General features: G+C 45.4%; 1 protein-coding gene and 1 long non-coding RNA gene across 3 annotated transcripts in view; one reads left to right on the top strand and one right to left on the bottom strand.

Annotated features, from left to right (window-relative positions):
• The window catches only part of msh3 (mutS homolog 3), a 285979-nt gene that overhangs the window by 251108 nt on the left and 8133 nt on the right, over positions 1–26738 (bottom strand). For both annotated transcript variants that reach the window (XM_033018740.1, XM_033018741.1), the window contains exons 3-8: positions 20380–20609; positions 19155–19379; positions 16240–16356; positions 12714–12831; positions 10623–10765; positions 2117–2283 (exon numbers count right to left, since the gene is read on the bottom strand). In XM_033018740.1, the coding sequence (XP_032874631.1) occupies positions 2117–2283; positions 10623–10765; positions 12714–12831; positions 16240–16356; positions 19155–19379; positions 20380–20609 (1000 nt within the window). The remainder of the gene's footprint in view (positions 1–2116; positions 2284–10622; positions 10766–12713; positions 12832–16239; positions 16357–19154; positions 19380–20379; positions 20610–26738) is intronic.
• LOC116971507 lies at positions 1545–26722 on the top strand. The gene is made up of 4 exons (XR_004411510.1): positions 1545–1558; positions 14304–14311; positions 21459–21463; positions 26589–26722. It is a non-coding gene; the product is annotated as an uncharacterized LOC116971507 (long non-coding RNA).

The following is a 26738-nucleotide window of genomic DNA, read 5'->3' as shown; positions in this document are numbered from 1 at the left end:
CCGTTGCAACCGCAAGAAATGCAACACCTGTCCCTTCACCTCCCCCCTCGACTCCATTCAAGGTCCCAAGCAGTCGTTCCAGGTGCGACAAAGGTTCACCTGTATCTCCTCCAACCTCATCTACTGCATCCGCTGCTCTAGATGTCAGCTGATTTACATCGGTGAGACCAAGCGTAGGTTGGGCGATCGTTTCGCCGAACACCTCCGCTCAGTCCGCAATAACCTACCTGACCTCCCGGTGGCTCAGCACTTCAACTCCCCCTCCCATTCCCAATCCGACCTCTCTGTCCTGGGTCTCCTCCATTGCCAGAGTGAGCAACAGCGGAAATTGGAGGAACAGCACCTCATATTCCGTCTGGGGACCTTGCGTCCTTATGGCATTAACATTGAATTCTCCCAATTTGGCTAGCCCGTGCTGTCTCCTCCCCTTCCTTAACCCTCTAGCTGTCTCCTCCCACCCTCCCATCCGCCCGCCCTCGGGCTCCTCCTCCTCCTCCCCTTTTCCTTCTTTCTTTCCCCACCCCCCATCAGTCTGAAGAAGGGTTTCGGCCCGAAACGTCGCCTATTTCCTTCGCTCCATAGATGCTGCTGCACCCGCTGAGTTTCCCCAGCAATTTTGTGTACCTTAGACAAATAGATTGATGGGGCAGGTTTGGAGGGATATGGACCAAACGCAGGCAGATGGGACTAGTGTAGCTGGGAAATGTTGGCCAGTGTGGGCAAGTTGGGTCGAAAGGCTCGTTTCCACACTGTATCACTCTATGATTCTAAGAGAGGGGAGAAGAGGGAGTGGCCAGGGGGCGACTCGTCCATGATTATGCTGCTGGCCTTACCGAGGCTGCGTGACGTCTATTAAATGCCGTTACTTTGCCTACCGCAACCACTCTCTCTGGCAGCTCATCCAATACACGCACCACCCTCAGTGTGAATCTTCGTACTTTGAACTGCACGCAGTGTTAAATCCAACCGTGCCATTTAGTTAAGTTACTAGGAAATTTGCAAATTATGAAAATGTTGTATCCTATTGAAAACGTGAACAAAAGGCTGCGGAGCTTGATATGCAAGCAACAGGTTGCCATGGTGAAAGAATACCATTAACACAGGGCGGCTCAGTGGTGCAGCAGCTCGAGCTGCCGCACAGCATGGGAGACGTGGGTTCATCTCCATGTCAGGCTCATCGCTGCGAACGGAACAAAAACAGAACGCTGGGAGAACTCAGCAGCAACTGTGAAGGCGGAAGCTGCAAGCGGACGTTTCAGATCGAGAGCCCACACCAGAGCTGAAGACAGAAGAGAATGCAGAGGCTGGAACCTAGAAAACAGAAGACATTGCCCGAGACTCTTGACCTAAATACACCTATTGCCTCCACAGATGCTGATTGACCTATTGAGTTTTACCAACGTCTTCAGTCTTTTAGTTTAGAGATGCAGCGTGGAAACAGGCCCTTCGGCCCATCGAGTCCGCACCGACCAGCCATCCCCGCACACTTACACTATCCCACACACACACACACTAGGGACAATTTACAATTATACCAAGCCAATTAACCTACAAACCTGTACGTCTTTGGAGAGTGTGAGGAAACCGGAGCACCCGGATAAAACCCACGCGGTCACGGGGAGAACGCCCGCACGGACAGCACCTGTAGTCAGGATTAATTGGCTTAGGTCAAAATTGTAAAATGTTCCGAGTGTGTAGGATAGTGCTAGTGTGCGGGGTGATCGTTGGTTGGCGCAGACTCGGTGGACCCGGTTTCCGCGCTGTATCTCTAAAGTGTAGTCCAATCTAATCTCTGAGATTTTCCAGAAAGGTACACAAGAAACTGACTGCAGGTAGTCGCTCAGCAAGCCAAGAACTGCGAGGAACCATATGACGAATACCAAGCAGACTGGATGCTGGATCTCGCTCCCAAACAAATATGCACCATTTTTTGCCTCAGTGTCCGAATTACATGTTGAACATGGCCCAGGGTGCCAAGATGTCAGATTAGCTGCCACATATGATAACTCACTGCCAGAAAGGGCTGGCGAGGATTCTCCACTATCAAAACATCATCAACAACAAGACTGTTCCAATTACGTGCCCCGCAGACTCTCGAATAAACTTGTCTACGCACCTTGAAGCCGAGATACTCGCCAAAAGCTTCTCCGTGTTCTCGGACAACTCTGGCGGGAGCAGGATCTCAACCGGCTGCAGGCACAGGATCCGGCTCTCCAGCTCCGACCGGGATTTACAGTCGTGGAAACAATCATAGACCACGTCGCCAGTGTTGGGCTGCACCGCCTGCCAAACACAACATGGTTACATCAACCAGTATCAAAATTGGGAGCTCATGTTGCAGTTGTACAAGACATTGGCGAGGCCACATTTAGAGTATCGTGTCCAGTTCTGCCCGCCGTGTTAAGAGGAATGATGTTGTCAAGCTGGAACGGGTACAGAGATGATTTACAAGGATGTTGCCAGGACTAGAGGGTGTGAGTTATAGGCAGAGGTTGAGTTGGCTGGGTCTCTATTCCATGGAGCGCAGGATGATGAGGGGTGATCTTATAGAGGTGTATAAGGTCAAGAGAGGAATAGATCGGATAGATGCACAGAGTCTCGAGGACCAGAGGACATAGGTTCAAGATGAGGGGGCAAAGATTGAACAGGAACCTGAGGGGTTAACCTTTTCACGCAAAGGGTGGTAGGTGTATGGAATGAGCTGCTGGAGGAGGTAGTTGAAGCAGGTACTATCCCAGCATTTAAGAAATAGTTAAACAGGTAAATGGATAGGACGGTGTTTGGGCAATATGGGCAGGTGAACCAAATGTTGATGGGACATGTTGGCCAGTTTCCAAGCTGTGTCACTCTAATGACTATCAACATTTTAAAAAATTCTACATCTAATATTGATTGGCAACATTTTAAGAAACCAGACGGACTTAAAAATGTCAATATATTTTTTAATGAAGCTGTGGATTGATCAGAATGATGCAAATATTCCAGTCATACATTTTAAATAAATCATGGATAAAGGTAGTTAACAAGAAGTGGTTCGTTCAGAAGACTTCAAACCAGAATTTTATTTCAATCTGCCAACAGCATAGGTATGCTTCCACCTTAGCTTTAGAGATACAGCATGGAAACAGGCCCTTCGGCTCACCTAGCCCACTCCAACCATCGTTCAGCCTAGTTCTATCCTATCCCACTTTGAAATCCACTCCCTATGTACCTGGGGCAATTTTACAGAAACATAGAAACATAGAAAATAGGTGCAGGAGGCGGCCATTTGGCCCTTTGAGTCAGCACCGCCATTCATTGTGATCATGGCTGATCGTCCCCTATCAATAACCCGTGCCTGCCTTCTCCCCATATCCTTTGACTCCACTAGCCCCTAGAGCTCTATCTAACTCTCTCTTAAATCCATCCAGTGACTTGGCCTCCACTGCCTTCTGGGGCCGGGAATTCCATAAATTCACAACACTCTGGGTGAAAAAGTTTTTCTCACCTCAGTCTTAAATGACCTCCCCTTTATTCTAAGACTGTGGCCCCTGGTTCTGGACTCGCCCAACATTGGGAACATTTTTCCTGCATCTAGCTTGTCCAGTCCTTTTACAATTTTATATGTTTCTATAGGTCAATTAATCTGCAAAAACAATTAATCTTCAGAGGTCAATTAATCTGCAAAAACAAACATCGTTAACACCCGGAGGAGACCCAGGTGGTCCATGGGGAGAGTGTGCAAACTCCATACAGACAGCACCAGAGGTCAGGATGGAATCTGGGTCTCTGGAACTGTGCAGCAACAGTTCTACCAGCTGTGCCACTGCACATATAAACCACACAACAGTGATTTATCAGCACAGGACTAACTATCACTTCACATGCACAAATGCTGCAAAACCAACTCTTGGATTAAAGGTTTAACTGCCACTCAGCATGAGAATTGTCGCTTAAATAGTTTAGTTTAGAGATACAGCGTGGAAACATGCCCTTCGCCCCACCGAGTCTGCACTGGCTATGCTACACACACACACACAACAGACAATTTACACATACACCAAGCTAATTAACCTGCAAACCTGCAAGTCTTTGGAGAGTAGGAGGAAACCGAAGATCTCGGGGAAAACCCACGCAGGTCACGGGGAGAACGTACAAACTCCGTACAGACAGCTCCCTTAGTCGGGATCGAACCCGGGTCTACGACGCTGCAAGCCAGCAGCTCTACCGCTGCGCCACCATGGCCGCCCACTATTCTTCAGGGCATTTCACTCATTGGTCACCACCATGCTGTGTTTGCAAAGCTAATGACAATCATCTTAAGAATAGCAACTGCTATTGGCCCTTGCAGGAATAACATTTGCATGTTAAAAATTTTTTTATTTACTTGGCCACTAGTTTGCCATCAACATTGTTATTAAACTATAGGGCACAGACAACAATTACCTCTGTGCATATGTGAAAGTTGCATTTTAAACCGTCATTAACTCCTTCATTGAATTTCTCAATAGAAGGTTTACGCTAAATATCCATAAAGAGAATGGTCCGTCAACGTTTATCACCAGAGCTCAACAATACCCTTTGCAAATAAAGATTTGCTGCAAGACCTTAAAGTGGATCATATTGTATATCACAGGGCTTGTGAGGGAGACGCAATGGTAGAGTCACTGCTTTACAGCGTCAGAGACCCCGGTTCAATCCTGTCTACGGGTGCTGTCTGTACGGAGTGTGTACGATCACCCTGTGACTGCGTGGGTTTTCTCCAGGTGCTCCGGTTTCCTCCCACACTCCAAAGACGTGCAGGTTTGATGTCTAGTTGGCTTTGGTAAATTGTTCCAAGTGTGTAGAATAGAACTCGTGTACAGTCTGAAGTAGGGTCTTGACCCAAAACGCCACCCATTCCATCTCTCCAGAGATGCTGCCTGAGTTACTCCAGCTTTTTGTGTCTATCTTCGGTTTAAACCAGCATCTGCAGTTCCTTCGTATACACGGGTGATCGCTGGTCAACATGGCCTGAGTGAGCCACAGGGCCTGTTTCCACGCTGCATCTAAATAACTAAAACTAAGCTGTGAAAAGGCGCATACAATCAAATTAACCATGGTTTCCAATGCAGCCAATGGTGGAAACAAATGCTTGAAGACCACGACCTCAAACCATGCACCAAGCTCATGAAGTGAGCGGCGATGAATGTAGACATGGAGGCACCCCTAAACCTTGCAGGAGAAACATTACAGCCATGGTGGCGCAGCGCTAGAGTTGCTGCCTTACAGCTCTTGTAGCCACGGAGACCCGGGTTCCATCCCGACTACGTTTGTTGTTTGTATGAGTGCGTTCGTTCTCCCCGTGACCACGTGGGTTTTCACCGAGATTTTCCGTTTCCACCCACACTCCAGACAGACAGGCATGTAGGGGTTAATTGGCTTGGGGTATGTGTACAATTGTCCCTTGTGTGGGCAGGATAGTGTTAATGTGCGGGGATCGCTGATCGGTGCGGACTCGGTGGGCCAAAGGGCCAGTTTCCACGCTGTATCTCTAAACTAAAGTAAAAAGTAGCAACAGTTCCTCTGCAAAAAAAACCCAAATCCATCACCGCATGGATGAACCAGCGCCAGCCACCCGGCCAATGGCTAACATCCCCAGTATAGAGACTCTGATAGTATTCAACCTGCTCCAATGGTCAGGCCTTAACATTCACATCAGGCACCAGAACTCCTAAAGCAAACACCCTACTCTTGAGGCCTGCTGCAGCAAACAAGTTCCAAAACAGCAGAGAAGATGCTTTGCACTCAAATCTTCCTTGGAAGTGTTAATATTCCTGGCTCCAGGCTTTTCAAACTTGCAGGGAAGTGTCTTGGACAGCATGTTTCATCTCTGACAGCAGCCCGTAAAGGCCAAGAGCAAACAGAGGGAAGAGCACGCAACACTGCCCTCTAAACTCGATATGCCCCAATGACAGAGTCTATATTTAGTTTAGAGATACTGAAAACGTTACTTATATAACAAACAGGTTCGCTTCTTAATAAACAGACAACTCACAATACGTTTGGTAGACCAGTTCAAAACTTTACTTATTATCGGCCGATGGAAGTGGCAAGGAGGACCCCAGTCAAGTGAGCAATACAGGCACTTCACTGTCCTCAGTCCACTTCTCTGAACAACAGAATTACATCGTATTATACAGTGTTTTTTTTGTCACCTTTGCACATTCCGCAAACATTAGTCATGGTCAGAGGTACAGAGCATACACAGGATACTACAGGATGCATCAAAGGCATCTTGTCATATGGTACAAGGACTTTACATATCAAAGACATCGGCCATTTGTCAATACCCCTTAGTGAGATCAATCTAGCTTCCTCTCTCGTCACTTCATACCTCAAAGGCATCGGACATTTGGTGCAAGGCATTTTACATATTAAAGGCATCGACCATTTGTCAATACCCCTTACTGGGATCAATCTGGGCTTCCTCTCTCTCGTCACTTGATAGACAAATTTTAAAGTCATTCATTATCTCAATACACAGCAACCTGAGGCAAGCTGTGGACGACAGATGGCACAATGGGCTAAGTGTTCGGCTGGCAACCGGAAGGTAGCTGGTTCGAATCCCGCTTGGAGTGCATACTGTCGTTGTGTCTTTGGGCAAGACACTTCACCCACCTTTGCCTGTGTGTGTCCTTGGGCAAGACACCTCACCCACCTTTGCCTGTCTGTGTGGATGTAATTGTGTGAAGCACTTTGGGGTCAATGCAAGTTGACTAAAAATGTGCTATATAAATAAAAGAAGAAAAAAAAAGAAAAAAAAAAAAAAAGCCTAGACTTGCCTTTCTGTATTAATCTATTGGAGAAAAGTCTGATTTGAGACCAAATATAAGTTGTAAGCTAGCCCAGGGATCCATTTAATATTTTCTTATATTTTTAACATAGTTCAGCCTTATCAATACAGCGCGGAAACAGGCCGTTCAGCCCACCGGGTCCGTGCCGACCAGTGATCCCCGCCTATGGATCCTGCACTAAACTCATTGGTCACCTCAGAACTCTACTGGAAGCAAGTCAGCCCTGATCCTCAGGGACAGTCTCAGGAGGAGGAGGGAGAGGGGAAAACTTGGCTCATGCCATCAACCAAAATCTTTAGAACTTCAATGCCAGAAACCTCAACAAAGAAAACAAAACTCAGATTTCGAGAAAACATGTAATTATCTCAATATAGCACTGGCCAAAGATATTTTAAATCTATATTCTTAATCGTTTTTTGATAATTTCGTTTTTTGCTGACGCTCCCAGATTTACAAGCAACTCATACATTTTCAAAAATGTTCCCCAAGAGCCATGCATTCTGACTGACCCAATTAGCAAAGCATAAGTTAGACTCGGTTAGTGCACAAAACAATTAACTAGTCGGTATTATCATCAATTATCACTGCACATTTGGTGCACAACATTGGGTCTGAGGATCAAGACTCAACCTCTTTCCTACGGTGGCAGCGATGGATGAACAAGATGTTGCCTTTTGCTGCCATCTAGTGGCCACACAACAAATGAAAACAAATGTACCTATATTCTGATAGAAACATAGAAAATAGGTGCAGGAGTAGGCCATTCAGCCCTTCGAGCCTGCACCGCCATTCAATATGATCATGGCTGATCATCCAACTCAGTATCCTGTACCTGCCGTCTCTCCATACCCCCTGATCCCTTTAGCCACAAGGGCCACATCTAACCCTCTTAAATATAGCCAATGAACTGGCCTCAACTACATTCTGTGGCAGAGAATTCCAGAGATTCACCACTCTCTGTGTGAAAAAAGTTTTCCTCATCTCGGTCCTAAAAGATTTCCCCTTTATCCTTAAACTGTGACCCCTTGCTCTGGACTTCCCCAACATCGGGAACAATCTTCCTGCATCTAGCCTGTCCAACCCCTTAAGAATGTTGTAAGTTTCTATAAGATCCCCCCTCAATCTTCTAAATTCTAGCGAGTACAAACCGAGTCTATCCAGTCTTTCTTCATATGAAAGTCCTGACATCCCAGGAATCAGTCTGGTGAACCTTCTCTGTACTCCCTCTATGGCAAGAATATCTTTCCTCAGAATAGGATGTTTAAGAAGGAACTACAGATGCTGGAAAAATCGAAGGTAGACAGAAATGCTGGAGAAACTCAGCGGGTGAGGCAGCATCTATGGAGGGAAAGAAATGGGCCACGTTTCGGGTCGTTTCATCAGTCTGAAGAAGGGTTTCGACCCGAAACGTTGCCTATTTCCTTTGCTCCATAGATGCTGCCTCACCCGCTGAGTTTCTCCAGCATTTATGTTTACCTATATTCTGAGGTTAGGTGTGTATTTTGTTCGAATTTAATCTTCTCATAAGGTTAACCGTGGGGTCCAGGATGGAGTTATTCCTAAAATAGACACGAAATGCTGGGGTAACTCAGCGGGTCAGGCAGCATCTCTGGAAAAAAAGGTAGAGGTCACGTTTCAGGTCAAGGCCCTTCATCAGACAGGGTCAGGGCAAGGGGAAACTGGAGGCATGGAAAGGTACAAATAACAAAAGAATGAAAGGTATGAAAAGAATAAACAAAAGCCAGCGATGAGGGTCAAGGAAAGGTGGAGTCCACAATGGTCCATTGTTGGCTGTGGAAGAGGTGATGACAAGGGGATAGTTGCTCAAAATTGCTCTAAGATGTTGGCAAGGTACCCACAATGAAGGTCTGGTATTTCTTTGGAAGGGATTAGTTGTGGTGAAGAGGTGCCAGAGGTTATGGGAAGAAGGCAGGAGAATGGGCTTAGGAGGGAGAGATAGATCAGCCATGATTGAATGGCAGAGTAGAGTTGATGCCTAATTCCACTCCTGTCACTTATGACCTTATGAAGTTTGAACTTTGTCACATTGCACTGTGACCACTTGAATTGCTCTCTGAACTGAGATTGAATGGCATTTTACTCCATAAAAGTATTATTCCTGAGAAACCGAGTTTCAAAATTCGTTCAGAAAACTCTTTCCCTTCCTCCCTTTCCCCTCAATTTTATCAAAGTCCAATTCATTAAAGTGCCTGTCCCACTTGCATGCGATTGCATGCGTCTGGCGCGACCATATGTGGTCGCTTGAGGCGTACAGGCCACGCGGGGCCGGTCTCACTTCGAAGCGCAGTGGCGTATGGAGTTGTGCGGGGCTGGTCTCGACATCGCGCGGGGCCCCGAAAATCCCACACTGTCCGAAAATTCCGCGCGCCAATGGCCTGTCGGCCCACAGGCGCATTGAGGGCGTCCGCAGCTTCTGGACGTCGTACGCAGCGTCTTGACGGCGTACGCCTAGCGCGTGGCGTTGTGCGATGACATCACCACCCGACGTGCCGTTGCGTGATGACGTCACCGCCCGACGTCGTGCGACGCCCAAATTCAGTCGGCCCGCCTCCTGCCCAGCCGATTGGTAAGTTTGACGCAAATTACGTCACGCGCGAACTTAGCGCGAACTCCGCTTCCGTTTAGTCGCGCCAAACGCATGCAAGTGGGACAGGCCCTTAAGAAATGCAATGCACTAACTGAATTCACTGAAGGCAACAGGGAAGACGCAGATGGTTTTCAATGATGCACCCAAGAGGGCAACAGGAAGACAGAATTGGTTCCGAATGACAACTGAATCTGCACAAGCGTCTAAACTAATGCCACAGAATTTAGATTTACAGTCTCCACAAATGCATGTTTTCCTTCTGCAAGTGCCGGATGTAAAATCCGAAAAATAATGCCAAATCCTAGAACAGGGGTTCCCAACATTTTTCATCTTGTTTACTATCCCTGGCAACTTTAATAGCACATAACAATGTTATTTCACTTATTTATGAACAACTAATGATGAACAGATACCTGTATACCAGAACAAAACACAGTCAATGAGAAAAAATATGTACAAATCCAGAATCAACAAATTTACCCCTTGATCAAATCTTCATCTACTTTCCCTCCAATTTTCTCTATTTGCCCAATAAACAATAAACATATATTGGATTGAGTATCAAGACACAAGGAACTGTACATGCTGGAATCTTGTGTAGAACACAGTGCTGGGATTACTCAGTGGGTCAGGCAGCATCTCTAGAGGACATAAAATAGGCGACTATTCAGGTTGGGACACTTCTTCAGGCCCAACAGTAGTTTCACTGTTTGTATCCTTTCATTATCACCTCTTCCACAGCAAACAATAGACCACTGTGGCCTCCACATATCTCGAGTCATCGGTGCCAGCTCAGGTTTGTTCTGTACCTTTTCATACCTCTAGTTTCCCTCTTTCCTGACTCAGTCTGAAGAAGGGTCTCGACCCGAAACATCACCCATTCCTTCTCTCCGGAGATGCTGCCTGCCCCGCTGAGTTACTCCAGCATGTTGTGCCTATCTTCGGTGTAAACCAGCATCTGCAATTCCTTCCTACACATTTTGTCTTCTTCAGACCCGCTGAGTTACTCCTGCACTTTGAATGTGCTCATGTGCCCACCATCAAGATCTTATTGTGTCACCATATCTGGAGTACTTTGTATATTGTCGGTCTCTTTATTTAAGGAATGTCTCAACATTGGTGTTTCGTTTTTCAGGTGGATGTCCACATATTCGGAACGGATTAATCGACAGAGGCATGCAATGAGAAGCGACACTTACCACAAACGCAATCTGAATTCCCTGCTTCTTACGGTCCTTTTTGTTTGCTGCTTGCTCAAAGATGCACATCAGGTAGCTGTTGGGAACTTCACTAGCCCCTTCTCCCTCGTCATCCAGATCCAGATTCAACAAGGGATTAATATGTGACAATTATCAAGGACAAAATATGAGGTACCAAAGTTATTATTTAGCCTACACTTCATCGACCCGTTCAACCCACGACGAATATCAATTTAAGTCATCTGGTATTGGTCACTTTAGTTTAGAGATGCAGTGTGGAAACAGACCATTCGGCCCATCCAGTCCGCGCTGACGAGGGATCCACACACACTGGGAACAATTTACAAGAATACCAAGCCAATTAGCCTACAAACCTGCACTTCTTTAGAGCGTGGGAGGAAATCGGAGATCCCGTAGAAAACCTACGCAGGTCGCGGGGAGAACCTACAAAGTCCGCACATACAGCACCCGTAGTCAGGATCAAACCTGGGTCTATGCGAGGCATCAACTCTACCACTGCGCCGCCCTTGGTTCAGGAGAGTGTCTCATCAGTTTGCACTGTACTACGGTAGTTGTAACCGTTTTTAGTTAATTGGGGTAGGGAAGGGAAATGGGATGAGGGGCACTCCGCCATGTGAATGCAGAGTTGCAAAGGAGTCCAAAGAATTACTTTTTAGTCGTGAAAACACTGGCACCAAAAAGTAGCAGAATTAAATGAAAATATATGTTTTGCGGGAACTCCCTGGCAAAGAAAAATTGACAATATTTCCAAATTTTTTCGCCCATCGTCATTCAAATATCGTAGTTCTGATAGCTTGATGAAAATTTAGCCATGGGGTTTTGTGGGGGAAATTATTTATTTTAGGGCCCTGGAAGCTCTACATAAGCAGGATGGATTTCAATAGACCATAAACATTTCGACAGATTTTTTAAATATTAATGGAAAGAAGGGGTATGAAATTAGGGCAGGAAAGTAGAATTAAAGATCAGGTACTGAATGATCTTATTTTATATCAACATGGGTATCAATGGAAAGGCTGGCATTTAATACATAGACCAAATACAAGAGTTGGAGCATTGTGTTACAGCTGATATACATGTTGGTGAACCGCACCTGTAATTTTGTGTTGCCAAATAACCTGGTCACCATATTATTAGGAAGAATGGGAATAAGGTCAAGAAGGTGCAAGAATATTTCTGTGACTATTTTCCCTGGAGCTATGGAGGTTGAAGGGTGACCTTATAAAGGTTTATAAAATCATGATGGGTGTTGATAAGGTGGATGACCACAGACATATTCCACAGCTAAGGATGCCCCAAACTATAGAGCATAGCTTTAAGGTAAGAGGGGAAAGATTTAATGCGGTCCTGCCAGAGGGGCAGGCTTTTTTCCACACCAAGGGTGGCCAGTACGTGGAACATGTTGCCTAAGGAACTACTAGAGCCTAATATAATTAAAGAGCTCAATTCAATAGAGTGGATGTGAGAGGATGTTTCTCTCCACCAGTGGGAGAGTCTAGGACCAGCGGTCAGAGCCTGAGAATTAAAGACGTTCCTTTTGGAAGGAGACGAGGAGGAATTTCTTTGGTCAGATGAATCGGGGGTGAATCGTGGAATTCTTTGCCACAGAAGACTGTGGAGGCCAAGCCAATGGATATTTTTAAGGCAGAGATAGATAGGTTCTTGATTAGTACAGGTGTCAGATGTTATGGGGAGAAGGCAGGAGAATGAGGTTAAGAGGGAGGGATAGATCACCCACGATTGAAAGGCAGAGTAGACTGCTCCTATCACTTATGAACTTACGAATTGCAATTTTCAAAAATAATTTGGACAGGTTCACAGATACGAAGCGTTTAGACGGATGTAGGTCGCAGGCGAATGGGACGAGCTCAGGAAGGCATCTTAGTCGGTATGGACGGGTTAACGTGCTGAATAATTCCCACTCATTTACCGATTACATTTTAGATTTCACCACCTGGCATGCTTTGCTTCAGACCCCATAAGCTAGAAATCCCCATAACCACTTAGTCCAAGTGGCGCAAAGTGGAATGAAAACTAGAGAGATACGAGGCAATGAAAGTGAAAGGATATCTTCTCCGATGAGTGTCGACTTGGTGTACAGGTCTGTCAGCTTGCGAGTAAAGATGTTGCCTTTGTTCTCTCCAACGGCTTTCAGAGCTGCAGTCTCCATCTGCTTCACCACTCCCACCTGAGAGGTACACAGAGAAATCATTCTTCACATTCCACATACTATCCTCACTATGTACTTTTGACAACAAGGGCTTGCACTGCAGCACTTGGATTAAACTACAGCATAATGACCATGACTGTGTGTGTACGCAAAGGGGCAGATGGCCCAAAGGATACATTGGGCGGCACGGCGGCAGAGCTACTGCCTTACAGCACCATGGGGTTCAATCCTAACGATGGCGCTTGTCTGTACATTCTCCCCATGACCTGCGTGGGTTTTCTCCGAGATCTTCGGTTTCCTTCCACATTCCAATGATGCACAGGTTTGTAGGTTAATTGGCTTGGTGCAAATGCAAGATTGTCCCTAGCGTGTGCAGGATAGTATTAGTGTGCGTGGATCGCTGGTCGGTGCGGACCCGGTGGGCCGAAGGGCCTGCGCTGCACCTCTAAACTACATTAATGTGATTTAACATCATGAAGTTTCCACCCAGCCCTGAACTCGAGATTGATCCCTGGGATGACGGGACTGCCATATGAGGAAAGATTAAAAAGACTAGGCTTGTATTCACTGGAGTTTAGAAGGATGAGTGGGTGATCTTATAGAAACATATAAAATTATAAAAGGACTGGGCAAGCTAGCTGCAGGAAAAATGTTCCCAATGTTGGACAAGTCCAGAACCAGGGGCCACAGTCTTAGAATAAAGGGGAGGTCATTTAAGACTGAGGTGAGAAAAAACCTTTTCACCCAGAGAGTTGTGAATTTATGGAATTCCCTGCCACAGAGGGCAGTGGAGGCCAAGTCACTGGATGGATTTAAGAGAGAGTTAGATAGAGTTCTAGGGGCTAGTGGAGTCAAGGGATATGGGGAGAAGGCAGGCAAGGGTTATTGATAGGGGACGATCAGCCATGATCACAATGAATGGAGGTGTTGGCTCGAAGGGCCAAATGGCCTCCTCCTGCACCTATTTTCTATGTTTCTATGTAACTCCAAATACTAATTTGCCCCAAGGTTGGTCGCCTCCTGGATATGCAAGTCCCCTGCAATGCTCCAACGTGGGGAATTTGACACATTTCTAGTACAAAAATCACATCAGGAAGTCAAGCTCATTGTAGCAGGAATTCCTTTGTCGAATTTCTGGAGTCACACACCTCCAGGAATAGTCATTCTCACATTTTAGTCATGATAACCGGATTCTCAAGTGCATAAAGCGGAAGTTAGTGATTGTATTTCCAGTCAAACATTTACTTATAACTTCCCACTCAAATTGGTACTTTCTTTAAAACAAGCCTACACATTTCAACAAGTACCCCGATTAGTCATTAAAACACGCTATAAATATTTCAGTCATTTTAAAACTTTTTAGTTGCATGTGGAATTATTTCACAGATGGTAATTGGTTATATTGCAGGTTACACAATCAAATCAGATCATACTACACGTGAATACGATCAAGCTAAACACACGTATAAAAAGGTAGGGCAACGAGAAAGATACCAGAGTGCAGAATAGTTTTCAACATTGCAGCAAAACAGTTCCACAATGAGGTAGATTGGCAAAGTGCGACTGTACCCCAGCTTATAACCATATAACAATTGCAGCACGGAAAACAGGCCATCTCGGCCCTTCAAGTCCGTGCCGAACACTTATTCTCCCCTAGTCCCATCTACCTGCACTCAGACCATAACCCTCCATTCTTTTCCCGTCCATATACCTATCCAATTTATTTTTAAATGATAAAATCGAACCTGCCTCCACCACTTCCACTGGAAGCGCATTTCACACAGCTACCACTCTCTGAGTAAAGAAGTTCCCCCTCATGTTACCTCTAAACTTCTGTCCCTTAATTCTCAAGTCATGTCCTCTTGTTTGAATCTTCCCTACTCTCAATGGGAAAAGCTTATCCACTTCAACTCTGTCTATCCCTCTTATCATTTTAAAGACCTCTATCAAGTCCCTCCTTAACCTTCTGCGCTCCAAAGAACAAAGACCTAACTTGTTCAACCTTTCTCTGTAACTCAGTTGCTGAAACCCAGGCAACATTCTAGTAAATCTCCTCTGTACTCTCTCTATTTTGTTGACATCCTTCCTATAATTAGGCGAACAAAATTGTACACCATACAATTTTGGTCACCTAATTATTGGAAGGATGTCAACAAAATGGAAGGACAGCTTTTAATCCTCAGTTACATTCAGGATTTTGAGTGTGCAAATAGAGGCGAGAGTCAAAGAGAATGGCTTAACAGTTGCATCCTGCCCCTTACATGCACATCCGTTTCCCAAACCCACCCCTTTCTTTCATTAAAACCAGCACCCTGGACATTTCAATTCAGAAACCATATTTGCTTTCTCACCAGCAAGTCAAAATAAAAAGAACTGCAGATGCCAGAAACCTGAACTAAAAACAGAAAATGCTGCAAACACGCATCAAGTCGGCCGCGCCGGCGGAAGAAAAACAATTAGCGTTTCTGATGTTGGGTCCTGGACCTGAAATTTGAACTCTTTCTCTCCACAGAATACCTGGGCAACCTGCTGAATGTTTTCTGCATTATTTCTATTTCCTATTTTGCCCTTTCAACTGCCATCGATACCAACTTTAGAGAGGCCGAAGTTGGAAGTATAAACTATGGTTGAATTGAATGATGAGTATCGTTGGGACTTACAAAGGAGTTTCACTGTAGAGTGAACGGTTTAGGACGGGGGTCAGCAACCCACGGCCCCCGGGCCGAATGCGGCCCGTAACCCGAAAACATCCGGCCCGCAGGCGTATTTTTTTTCCAGTAATTATCCGGGCCGCAGACTTCCTTCATCTCCAGTGCCTCCCGGACCCGAGGCCGCGGCGCCCAGGCGCGGTGACGCAAGGAGGCCTGCGCTAGTGGCCGCAAGGACGGAGCCGTCAAGCAGCTCCGAGTGCCGAGGTCTGGTTGTACCGCATCCTGCGCAAAGCCGCCGGCACGGCCCAGCACCTTCTGTGTCTGGGCTTCACTGTCGGGATCGGAGTTGTCTATAGGCCGGGGTCAAGTGAGCAGGAGTATTTGACTAGGGGTCAGTGCTCCGGGTGGCCTCCTGGAAGGGGCGGGACCTATGTGAACACGTGATTTGATGCCCGACATCCAGAGCGGGATCCATGTGTACAAGTGATAGATATGGCCTGCCATCCGCGCACAGACATGCGTCCTGGCCCGTGGTGTCTGATCGCTCCCCACACGTCAAGGAAGTTTCCTTTCCCCTGACTCAGTCTGAAGAAGGCCCTCGACCCAGAAACATCTCTCCAGATATTCTGCCTGTCCCGCTGAGTTACTCCAGCATGTTGTGTCTATCCACCCTTTCCTGCTCTTCTAATGGTTGATGGCTATGAGTACGTTAAGCAGGACCCTTCCAGCCCTTGTCCCGGTAAAGGAGAAGAAAAACAGAGTTGATAGCACTTGCCTTATAGCCCTTGGCCACCAGGCGGCGTACATGGACAAACAGCCGGTACACCGGTATGCTGGCCGTCATAAAGTTGTGGTCTGGATGGCAGTAAATATTCAGCTCCCGAGCTGCAATCTGCAAGAAGGCAAAAAATTACAAATCTAGAAAACCCATGGAGAATAATTAATGCGTTGTACAGTCCGTCAGGTGAAAAGCCTAAGGCATATTAATTCCATGACTACATTGCCTTCACCAATGCTGTGCTTCCATTCCAAAGCATGCCTTCAACCTGCAGCCCATTTCACAGCAGTTCCTTCTACATTACTATGCATTTAGTAAACCTACACCATGAGTCAGCCCCGTCTCTTCCCGACAGGGACCAACTTCATCGCAGTCGAGGATGGTTTTCCATTTTTTCTAAAAGTCACTTAGACAACATCTTTTCTGGCAATGAATCATTTCATTTAAGGGCGGCACGGTGGCACAGCGGTAGTGTAGCGATGTTACATTACCTACTTTCAGCGGGGGGGGGGGGCGGGATTAAAATGCCGTTTTCTCCTGCCTGTTGGAGTCGAACTTTCTCAGGCTGTTCTGCTGCAGCAGAAAAATCGTTCCGACTCCGTTCTCAGAAGTTGTTTTTTTTGTTTTTTTTAATTGCGGGACAATTTAATCCCTGGAGTAAAATAAATACCTACTTCTAATGCCGTCAACGGGACGAATCTCACGTAGGGGACAAAACATAAGGTAAGTCGTTATTTTACATATAAACTTGCTTCTTAGGATTACTTTCATCCAAATTTCATTGACGAAAATGTGATTTTGGCCCCATACGAACCGGCAGTGGTTTTCCTGTCGATATGGGGTTCAAAGTCACTGCAACCGCAACGTTCCAATCGATCACGTTCCACAAAAACCCACTCGCAAGATGATTTAAATGCCCATTAATTTATGGGAATTAAACATGAAATTCCTTCCATCTGGGATATAAATTCATGACAATGAGATTTAAAAATCATGTTATATTGTGAATTCTAGTGTGAATGTTATTTGGACACTTAGGCTATTTAAAAATGTTAACCTTTTCTTTTAAGAAATGGATAGATGTTTAGATCTAGTAATTGAATTTTGTAATTAGCTACAACTAGGTAACTAACTAATTATATGCTTTAATTTCAGGTCGTCCAAGTAAGATTGTTTTATATTTGTTTCAGAATGCTTCAATCTATAATAACTGAAAATTTCATTCAGTTCTCTTAATTTTTAAGAAAGTTATGGGCTTTTGCCTGTCCTCGATCACAGCTTTTGAGTTAAGTCAATGGAAAAGCAATAGGGAACAAGATTCAGAGTAAGAAAATGGCCATAACTTTAATACTGAAGATATGAAAGTGAATTAGTTGTCAAATTAAACTTCTTTTTATGCTTAACTGATGGGATAAATTGCAGACTTGATTTTTTAAATCTCAAAAATTTGTACCATTGCTAGGTAGTGTTGCTGCCTTACAGCGAATACAGCGCCGGAGACCCGGGTTTGATCGCAACTATGGGTGCTGTCTGTACGGAGTTTGTACGTTCTCCTCATCACCTGCGTGGATTTTCTCCGAGATCTTCGGTTTCCTCCCACATTCCAAAGACGTGCAGGTATGTAGGTAAATTGGCTTCGTAAATGTAAAAATTGTCCCTTGTGTATGTAGGATAGTGTTAATGTGCGGGGATCACTGGTTGGTGCAGACCCAGTGGGCCAAAGGGCCTGTTTCCGCGCTGTATGTCTAAACTAAAAAATCTCAATCTGCAATTTAGCAGCACGGTGGCACAATGGCAGAGATACTGCCTTACAGCGCCAGAGGCCCGGGTTCGATCCTGACTACGGTGCTTGTCCATACGGAGTTTTTAACGTTCTCCCCATGACAGCGTTGGTTTTCTCCGGGAGCTCCGGATTCCACCCACACTCCAAAGACATACAGTTTTGTAGGTTAATTGGCTCTGGTAAAATTGTAAATTCTACCTCAGGTGTAGGATAATGCTAGCGTACGGGGATCGCTAGTCAGTATGCACTCGGTGGGCTGAAGGGCCTGTTTCCACGCTGTCTCCCTAAACTAAAACTAAATTAAGTTTGATTGTGCCTATTGATTCAGTAAGGCATTTACTAAAGGTACTACACAAAATGCTGGAGTAACTCAGTGGGACAGGCAGCATCTCAGTAGAGAAGGAATGGGTGACGTTTCAGAAGGGTCTCGACCCTTCCTTCTCTCCAGAGATGCTGCCTGTCCCACTGAGTTACTCCAGCATTTTGCGTCTACTTTCGATTTAAACCAGCATCTGTAGTTCTTTCCTACACAAGACATTTATTGAACTGCATGCAAAAGAGTGATTTCACTGTACCCTAGTACATGTGACAATAAAGTATCACTTGAAATGTCCCCTCCTTGCACTAACTACTGCCTAGCACTAGGGCTTTGATGCAAGGGAGTGAAACTTTAAGGGCCTGTCCCACCAGCATGCGATAGCATGCGTCTAGCACGATCAAGCGTGGTCGCTTGAGGCGTACGGCCTCGCAGGGCCAGTCCCACTTCGATCGGCAGAGGTGTATGCAGTTGTGCGGGGCCCGCAGGCGCATTGAGGGCGTACGCAGCGTCTCAACGTCGTACGCAGTGTCTCGACGGCGTACGCCTAGCACGTGGCGTTGAGCGATGACGTCACCGCCCAGCGTGCCGTTGCGCGATGACGTCACCGCCCAACATCCAAATTCAGTCGGTTCACCTCCTGCCCAGCTGATTGGTGAGTTTGACGTAAATTACGTCACGCGCGAACTTTGCGCGTACTTACCGCGAACTCCGCTTCCGTTTGGTCGCGCTAGACGCATGCAATCGCATGCTGGTGGGACAGGCCCTTTATTCATTCCCAGATAACAATGGACTTTAATTAGAATTACCTACCTCAGCATCATCACCGAAGAACCTGTATTTATACCCGCACTCCACACACAGCACTGTGTCTTGGTGCTGTTTTTTTATCTCCAGGAACTGCAGCTCGAGTGGAGTGTACGCACTCTTTGTCCTGCGATTAACTCCCCTGTCTTCCACACTGTTCTTCACACTGGCCCCCTTGTTTGAAGCTGAAAACGGATTCCTATCACGGCTCGCTGTTTCCTGGGAATGCGACTGTCAGACACAAAAAGTTCATTTAAGAATGTCTCATAAATATATCCGTGCAAAACTTAGATCAGTGTAGTTTATTGTCACGTGTACAGAGGTGCAGTGAAAAGCTTTCCAGTCAGCAGCAAGACAATGCATGATTACCATCAAGCTATTCACAGTGGAAAGATACATCGAGAGTCAAGTCAAGAGTGTTTTATTGTCATATGTCCCAGAGAGAACAATGAAATTCTTACTTGCTGCAGCACAACAGAATATGTAATCGTAATAAATAACAAAAACTCAGAAAAAAGAACAAACAATAACAGTGCAATAATATTAATAATGATAATAATAGTCTATTGTAGTTGTTAGGAATAACGTTTAGTGCAAGGTAAAGCCTGCAAAGTCCGGTCAATATAGACGCAAAATGCTGGAGTAACTCAGCGGGACAGGCAGCATCCATGGAGAAAAGGAATGGGTGACGTTTTGGGTCGAGACCCTTCTTCAGTCTGATGTCAGGGGAGTGGGCGATACAGAGATACAGAGATAAAATGTAGACGGAGACAGTAAGACTGGTCAGAGAACTGGGAAGGAGTAAGGGGATGGAGAGAGAGAGAGAAAGCAAGGGCTACTTGAAGTTAGAGAAGTCAATGTTCATACTGCTGAAGTGTAAGCTCCCCAAGCCAAATATGAGGTGCTGTTCCTCCAATCTGCGCTGGGCCTCACTCTGACAACGGAGGAGGCCCAGCACAGAAAGGTCAGATTGGGAATGGGAGTGGGAGATAAAGTGTTGAGCAACCAGGAGATCAGGTAGGTTTAGGCAGAATGATCGGCAAGCCTGTGCTTGGTCTCGCCGATGTAAAGGAGTCCACACCTGGTACAGCGGCGATCGTTTACAAGCTGTAACTCTAAACTCAACAGATTTGCCAAACATATGAAGTGAGTTACCATTTTAATAGTATGTCCAAATTATGACATTTTATTTGAAATGTATCAAGGCCTCAAAATGGGCTAAATAACCCACCTGCTCCAGTTTTCCATTCAAATCCTTTCTAAGCATCCCATCACACATTTCTGTGCCAACATCATCAGAATACAAATCCGAATTGTCTGTGCATCTGATGTTCGTCCATTGGGCATCCCCACCCGAATCCTTAACACATGGTGTTTCTAGGTGCCGGTCAACAGAAAATTCCTTCAGTCTGTCCAGGGTGCCTGAAGATATCCTCGGATGCTGGCGAGCTGTTGGCTCCTCTTTGAAGTTAAAAATAGAAAACATTTGAATTTAGTAAACTGATGATTCAAAATGACAGTAATACAAAACTTACAAAGATGGTTCTTTAGTCAGAGGGTGGTGAATCTGTGGAATTCAATGCCACAGAAGGCTGTGGTGACCAAGTCAATTGATATTTGTAAGACAGAGATAGATAGATTCTCGATTAGAACGGTTGTTAGGGGTTATGGAGAGAAGACAGGGTAATGGGGTTAGGAGGGAGAGATAGATCAGCCATGATTGAATGGTGGAGTAGACTTGATGGGCCGAATGGCCTGTTTCTGCTCCTATCACTTATGAAGTAATATTTAACAATGAGACTTAATGGCATAGTAATAGGTATCTGATATATTTGTTGTGTCTTTTCTTCAGCAAGTATGTCACATTTGCCACTATCCAACCCTCTACCACTTTGCCCATATCCAGGGAAGTTTGTGGTAAACCATTCTACTATCTCCACACCACTTCCCTGAGCAACCTCATTGCATTTACTCTAAGCATCATCGGTCCTTCCAGCAAATCAATTTTCACCCCATTCATTACCTCCATCATCTCTCCTGTCCATATTCTGTCAGCATTTCCTTCCTTAGTTGAAACAGATAGTCCACATTAAGTATTCAAGTGTGCCTCAGCCTGTAAGTGTATATTACTTCCCCTGTTCACAAGACTTTCTTCCCACTTCTTACTTCCCCATTGTTAATTTTTGGGTTCACTGTTAAAGTCCATTTTATTCCCATTCCCTCTCTTTACCAGTCTAACTTCTCTCCTTCGTTCCCCTCTCAACTTGTTGTTTGTAGCCTAGCGCCTGCTCTAGAAACACAGAAATATAGGCAAAGTAGGCCATTTGGCCCTTCGAGCCAGCACTACCATTCAATATGATCATGGCTGATTATCTAAAATCAGTACCTGTTCCTGCTTTTACCCCATTTCCCTTGATTCCTTTAGCCCCAAGAGCTAAATCTAACTATCTCTTGAAAACATACAGTGAATTGGCCTCCACTGCCTTCTGTGGCACAGAATATTACAGATTCAAGAGAGTTTTAATGTCATGTGTCCCAAGATAGGACAATGAAATTCTTACTTGCTGCAGCAGAACAGAATATGTAAACATAGTACAAAACGGAAGATAAAAGTTCAGTGTTAACAACTCTCTGGGTGAAAAGGTTTTTTCTCTTCTCAGTCCTAAATGGTCTACCCCTTATTCTTAAACTGTGATCCCCTGGTTCTGGACTCCCCCAAAATCGGGAACATTTTTCCTGCATCTAGCCTGTCCAATCCTTTAAGAATGGTATATGTTTCTATAAGACCCCCTTTCATGCTTCTAAATTCCAGTGAATACAAGTCCAGTCGACCCATTCTTTCATATATCAGTCCCGCCATTCTGGGAATTAACCCAGTGAACCTAAATTGCACTCCCTCAATAGCAATAATGTCCTTCCTCAAATTACGAGACCAAAATTGCACACAATACTCCAGGTGCAGTCTCATCAGGGCCCTGTACAACTGCAGTAGGCCCTTGCTCCTAAACTCAAATCCTCTTGCAATGAAGTCCAACATACCATTTGCTTTCTTCACTGCCTGCTGTACTTGCATGCTTACTTTTAGTGACTGATGTACAAGCACACCCAGGTCCCGTTGCACCTCCACTTTTCCTAATCTGACACCATTCAGATAATAATCTGCTTCCTGTTCTTGCCACCAAAGTGGATAACGTCACATTTATCCACACTTCTCTTCATCATGCATGTGTCCACTCACCCAACCTATCCAAGTCACCCTGCAGAATCATAGCATCCTCCTCGCAGCTCACACTGCCACCCAGCTTTGTGTCATCCGCAAACTTGGAGATGTTACACAGAAACATAGAAAATAGGTGCAGGAGTAGGCCATTCGGCCCTTCGAGCCTGCACCGCCATTCAATATGATCATGGCTGATCATCCAACTCAGTATCCTGTACCTGCCTTCTCTCCATACCCCCTGATCCCTTTAGCCACAAGGGCCACATCTAACTCCCTCTTAAATATAGCCAATGAACTGGCCTCAACTACATTCTTACTTTCTTACATTTAATTCCCTTGTCTAAAAAGTTCATATATATTGTAAATAACTGGGGTTCCAGCACTGAACCTTGCGGCACCCCACTAGTCACTGCCTGCCATTCTGAAAAGGACCAGTTAAATCCTATTCTTTGCTTCCTGTCTGCCAACCAGTTCTCTATCCGTCAATACCCTACCCCCAATACCATGTGCTCTAATTTTGCACACTAATCTCTTGTGTGGGACCTTGTCAAAGGCTTTTTGAAAGTCCAGATACACCACATCCACTGGCTCTCCCTTATCCATTCTAAAAAAAATAATCACTTTTTTTGTTTCATTATAGTCTCTGCCTGGACCCCAGCATCAGATGCAGCAATGCCTCCTTCCTAGATTGATGGAGAACATATCTTGAACACATTTTAGAAATTCTCCTCCCCTTTTCTCTAACATTAATTACTCACCCATAGACTGGATTAAAGTCTCCCAACATCACCACTGCACATCCCTTCAAATTCTCTGCAGATTCACTCTGCTGTATTTCTCTCATAGTTTGGGCCTGCATAGAGTAAACGTGGAGAGTATGTTTCTACTAGTGGGAGAATTTTGGACCAGAGGCCATAGCCCCAGAGTAAAAGGACATCCTTTAGGGTGGTGAATCTGTGGAATTATTTACCACAGAAGGCCGTGGAGACCAAGTCGATGGATATTTTTAAGGGATAGATGGATAGATAGATGGATAGATAGATGGATAGATAGATGGATAGATAGATGGATAGATAGATGGATAGATAGATGGATAGATAGATAGATAGATGATGGGATAGATGGGATAGATAGATTCATGATTAGCAGGGGGTTATGGGGAGAAGGCAGGAGAATGGGGTTAGGAGGGAGAGATAGATCAGCCATGATTGAATGGCGGAGTAGACTTGATGGGCCGAATGCACCTATCACTTATGACTGCATTTTCTATTTGAACCAATATCAGGTGGTTGATAAGGGAATGTCAAGAAAGTATAAACAAAGTGATTGATAACTACTCAATTGAAGGAGTGACGTCCCAACATTGATTAATCACAGGATTCTGAATAAGACTTGGTTGTAATGAAGACTTAGTGGAACAAGCAGAATCACATGAACCAAACTGGCAGGAGTTAAGAGATTCCCTCTCGTTGTAACATTCTTTCAAATGTATTAAAAGGCAGTAATGATTTAGGAAGTCATCTTGCTTTACTAAGCTCCAAGGTCTCAGAGGACTAACAAATTGGATATCTGTTTGTAGTGAGATGAGAAGCAATGGGTCCACTCTAAGCTTGCTCCAATGCCATCCTAGAACTCAACGCTGGAGAGATGAGGTTGCTGTTACTATGGTAATAAGAGGCTTAAGGGCCTGTTCCACTGTACGAGGTAATTCAAGCTCTCTCTCTCTCTCTCTCTCTAGTTTAAAAAAACAAACTCGTGGTAAGCACGTAGAATGTATGTCGCGGGTACGTCGGAGCTCGGGACGTTTCTTAGTGGCTCGTAACGCTAATGGCAGGTACTTGGGAAACGCGGTAAGCTCGTGAAGATTTTTCAACATGTTGAAAAAATGTCCACGAGAGCCCCGAATTCCTACGAGCGGCTATTACCGTAATTCTCCGAGTTCGAATCAGGGGAAACGCTGGAGAACTCTTGAATTAGCTCGTACAGTGGCACAGCCCCTTTAGCACAATGCAGGAGAAATTATCAGACTTGCTCACAAAACCCATCTGGGCAATGAAGTCTTTGCATGAACTGAGTTATTAATGTCATGCTTCTCCATATCCAATTGATTCAACACCAATAACTTGGATAGTAAACAATCGAAGTAGAAAATGGAAGGGCCAACCAAGTTAGGACAAAGATGGACAAAATGGATTGGATTTGGACTGGGTATTAACGAGCCACTGCTCATGTGAAAGACAGAAAAAAAGGAGGGAGATGAGTGTTAGAAACAGGAAGGAACTGCAGATGCTGGTTTAAACCGAAGATAGACACAAAAAGCTGGAGTAACTCAGTGAGTCAGACAGCATCTCAGGAGAGAAGGGATAGGTGACGTTTCGGGTCTGAAGAAGGGTCTCGACCCAAAATGTCACCTATTCCTTCTCTCCAGATATGCTGTCTGACCCACTGAGTTACTCCAGCTTTGAGAACTAGAAAACAATGGAAAGCTTCAAGTCTGACCAAGACAGACCACCTCCTGTCTCGACATGCATTATCTTTGGAGATTTGGTCTCCAAATCTGAGGAAAGACATTCTTGCCATAGAGGGAGTACAGAGAAGGTTCACCAGACTGATTCCTGGGATGTCAGGACTTTCATATGAAGAAAGACTGGATAGACTCGGCTTGTACTTGCTAGAATTTAGAAGATTGAGGGGGGAACTTATAGAAACTTACAAGATTCTTAAGGGGTTGGACAGGCTAGATGCAGGAAGATTGTTCCCGATGTTGGGGAAGTCTAGGACAAGGGGTCACAGTTTAAGGATAAAGGGGAAATCCTTTAGGACCGAGATGAGAAAAACATTTTTCACACAGAGAGTGGTGAATCTCTGGAACTCTCTGCCACAGAACGTAGTTGAGTCCAGTTCATTGGCAATATTTAAGAGTGAGTTAGATGTGGCCCTTGTGGCTAAAGGGATCAGGGGGTATGGAGAGAAGGCAGGTACAGGATACTGAGTTGGATGATCAGCCATGATCATATTGAATGGCGGTGCAGGCTCGAAGGGCCGAATGGCCTACTCCTGCACCTATTTTCTATGTTTCTATGACAGGTATTATACTGGGCCATGTGTAAATGCTCATACGTTGTCTTTGTAATTACCAGCCTGAATAAAGCTAGATAAACCTTTCACCGGTTGTCAGTAGTATCATTAAAATACAAGTACAATTACATCACAACATTACATTTTCAAAAATACATAGCTGAAAATGTTATGCTGCAATCCAAGAAAGAAAGGATAGCTTTTTCTCTATGCCATCAAATTATTCAACCATGAACCGTAAGGAGTGTTTTTTAAATTAATGATCAGCGTGCCTGGTTCCTATACCAAAGAGGATGCATCCCAGCTCCTCCAATGACTACAGACTGTCGCTGACTTCACTCATCATTGAGTCCTTGGAGAGGCTGGTGCTCACTCACCTGCGGCCCCCAGTTAAACCCTTCCTGGACCCCCTGCAGTTCGCTTACCAAAAAAGGTGGGGGTGGAGGACGCCATCATCCACCTGCTCCATCGTTCCTGTGCTCGCCTGGATATGCCGGGAAGCATTGCGAGAGTCATGTTTTTTGACAATGCTTTTAACACCATTCGGCCTGCACTGCTAGGGAGCAAACTGACGAAGAAGCGGGTAGATGCTCCATTGGTGTCCTGGATCACCAACTACCTGACTGGACGACCACAATATGTCAGGGTACAGAACTGTGTCTCGGACATGGTGCTGAGCAACACAGGGGCCCCACAGGGGACGTCCTCTCTCCCTTCCTGTTTACCATCTACACCTCAGACTTCAGATATAACTCTTGCCACCTGCAGAAGTTTGCAGATGTCTCTGCAATTGTGGGTTGCATCAGAGAGGGGAGGGAAGCTGAACACAGAGTGTTGAGTGGTGTGGGCTGAATCACCTGCAGCTCCACACTGACAAGACCAAGTAGTTAGTGGTGGACTTGAGGAGGAGAGGATCCTCCCTGTCTCCATCACTGGTGTGGACGTGCAGGCTAGCCAGGAATACAAATATATTGGAGTGTACTTGGACAGTAAACTGGACTGGTCCAGGAATGCTGAGGCCCTGTACAAGAAGGGACAGAGTCGGCTGTACTTTCTGAGGCGGCTCCAATCGGTGGTAGCCAGTGCCATCTTCTTTGCTGCTGTGTGCAGACAGCAACAAAATCAACGAGCTCATCAGGAAGGCTGGCTCCATCCTGGGGGCGGAGTTGGATTCATGGGAGGTGATCTTGGAGGGGAGGATGCTCCTCAAATTGCGGAGCATCCTGAACAATACAGCTCATCCCCTCCATGACACACTGGTCAACCTAAGGAGCACCTTCAGCAACAGCCTG

This window comes from Amblyraja radiata, chromosome 3, assembly GCF_010909765.2.
Source record: "Amblyraja radiata isolate CabotCenter1 chromosome 3, sAmbRad1.1.pri, whole genome shotgun sequence".
NCBI classification, from domain to species: domain Eukaryota; kingdom Metazoa; phylum Chordata; class Chondrichthyes; order Rajiformes; family Rajidae; genus Amblyraja; species Amblyraja radiata.
Note: the sequence above shows the minus strand (reverse complement) of the source record. Positions and strands in the feature narration are given on the sequence as shown.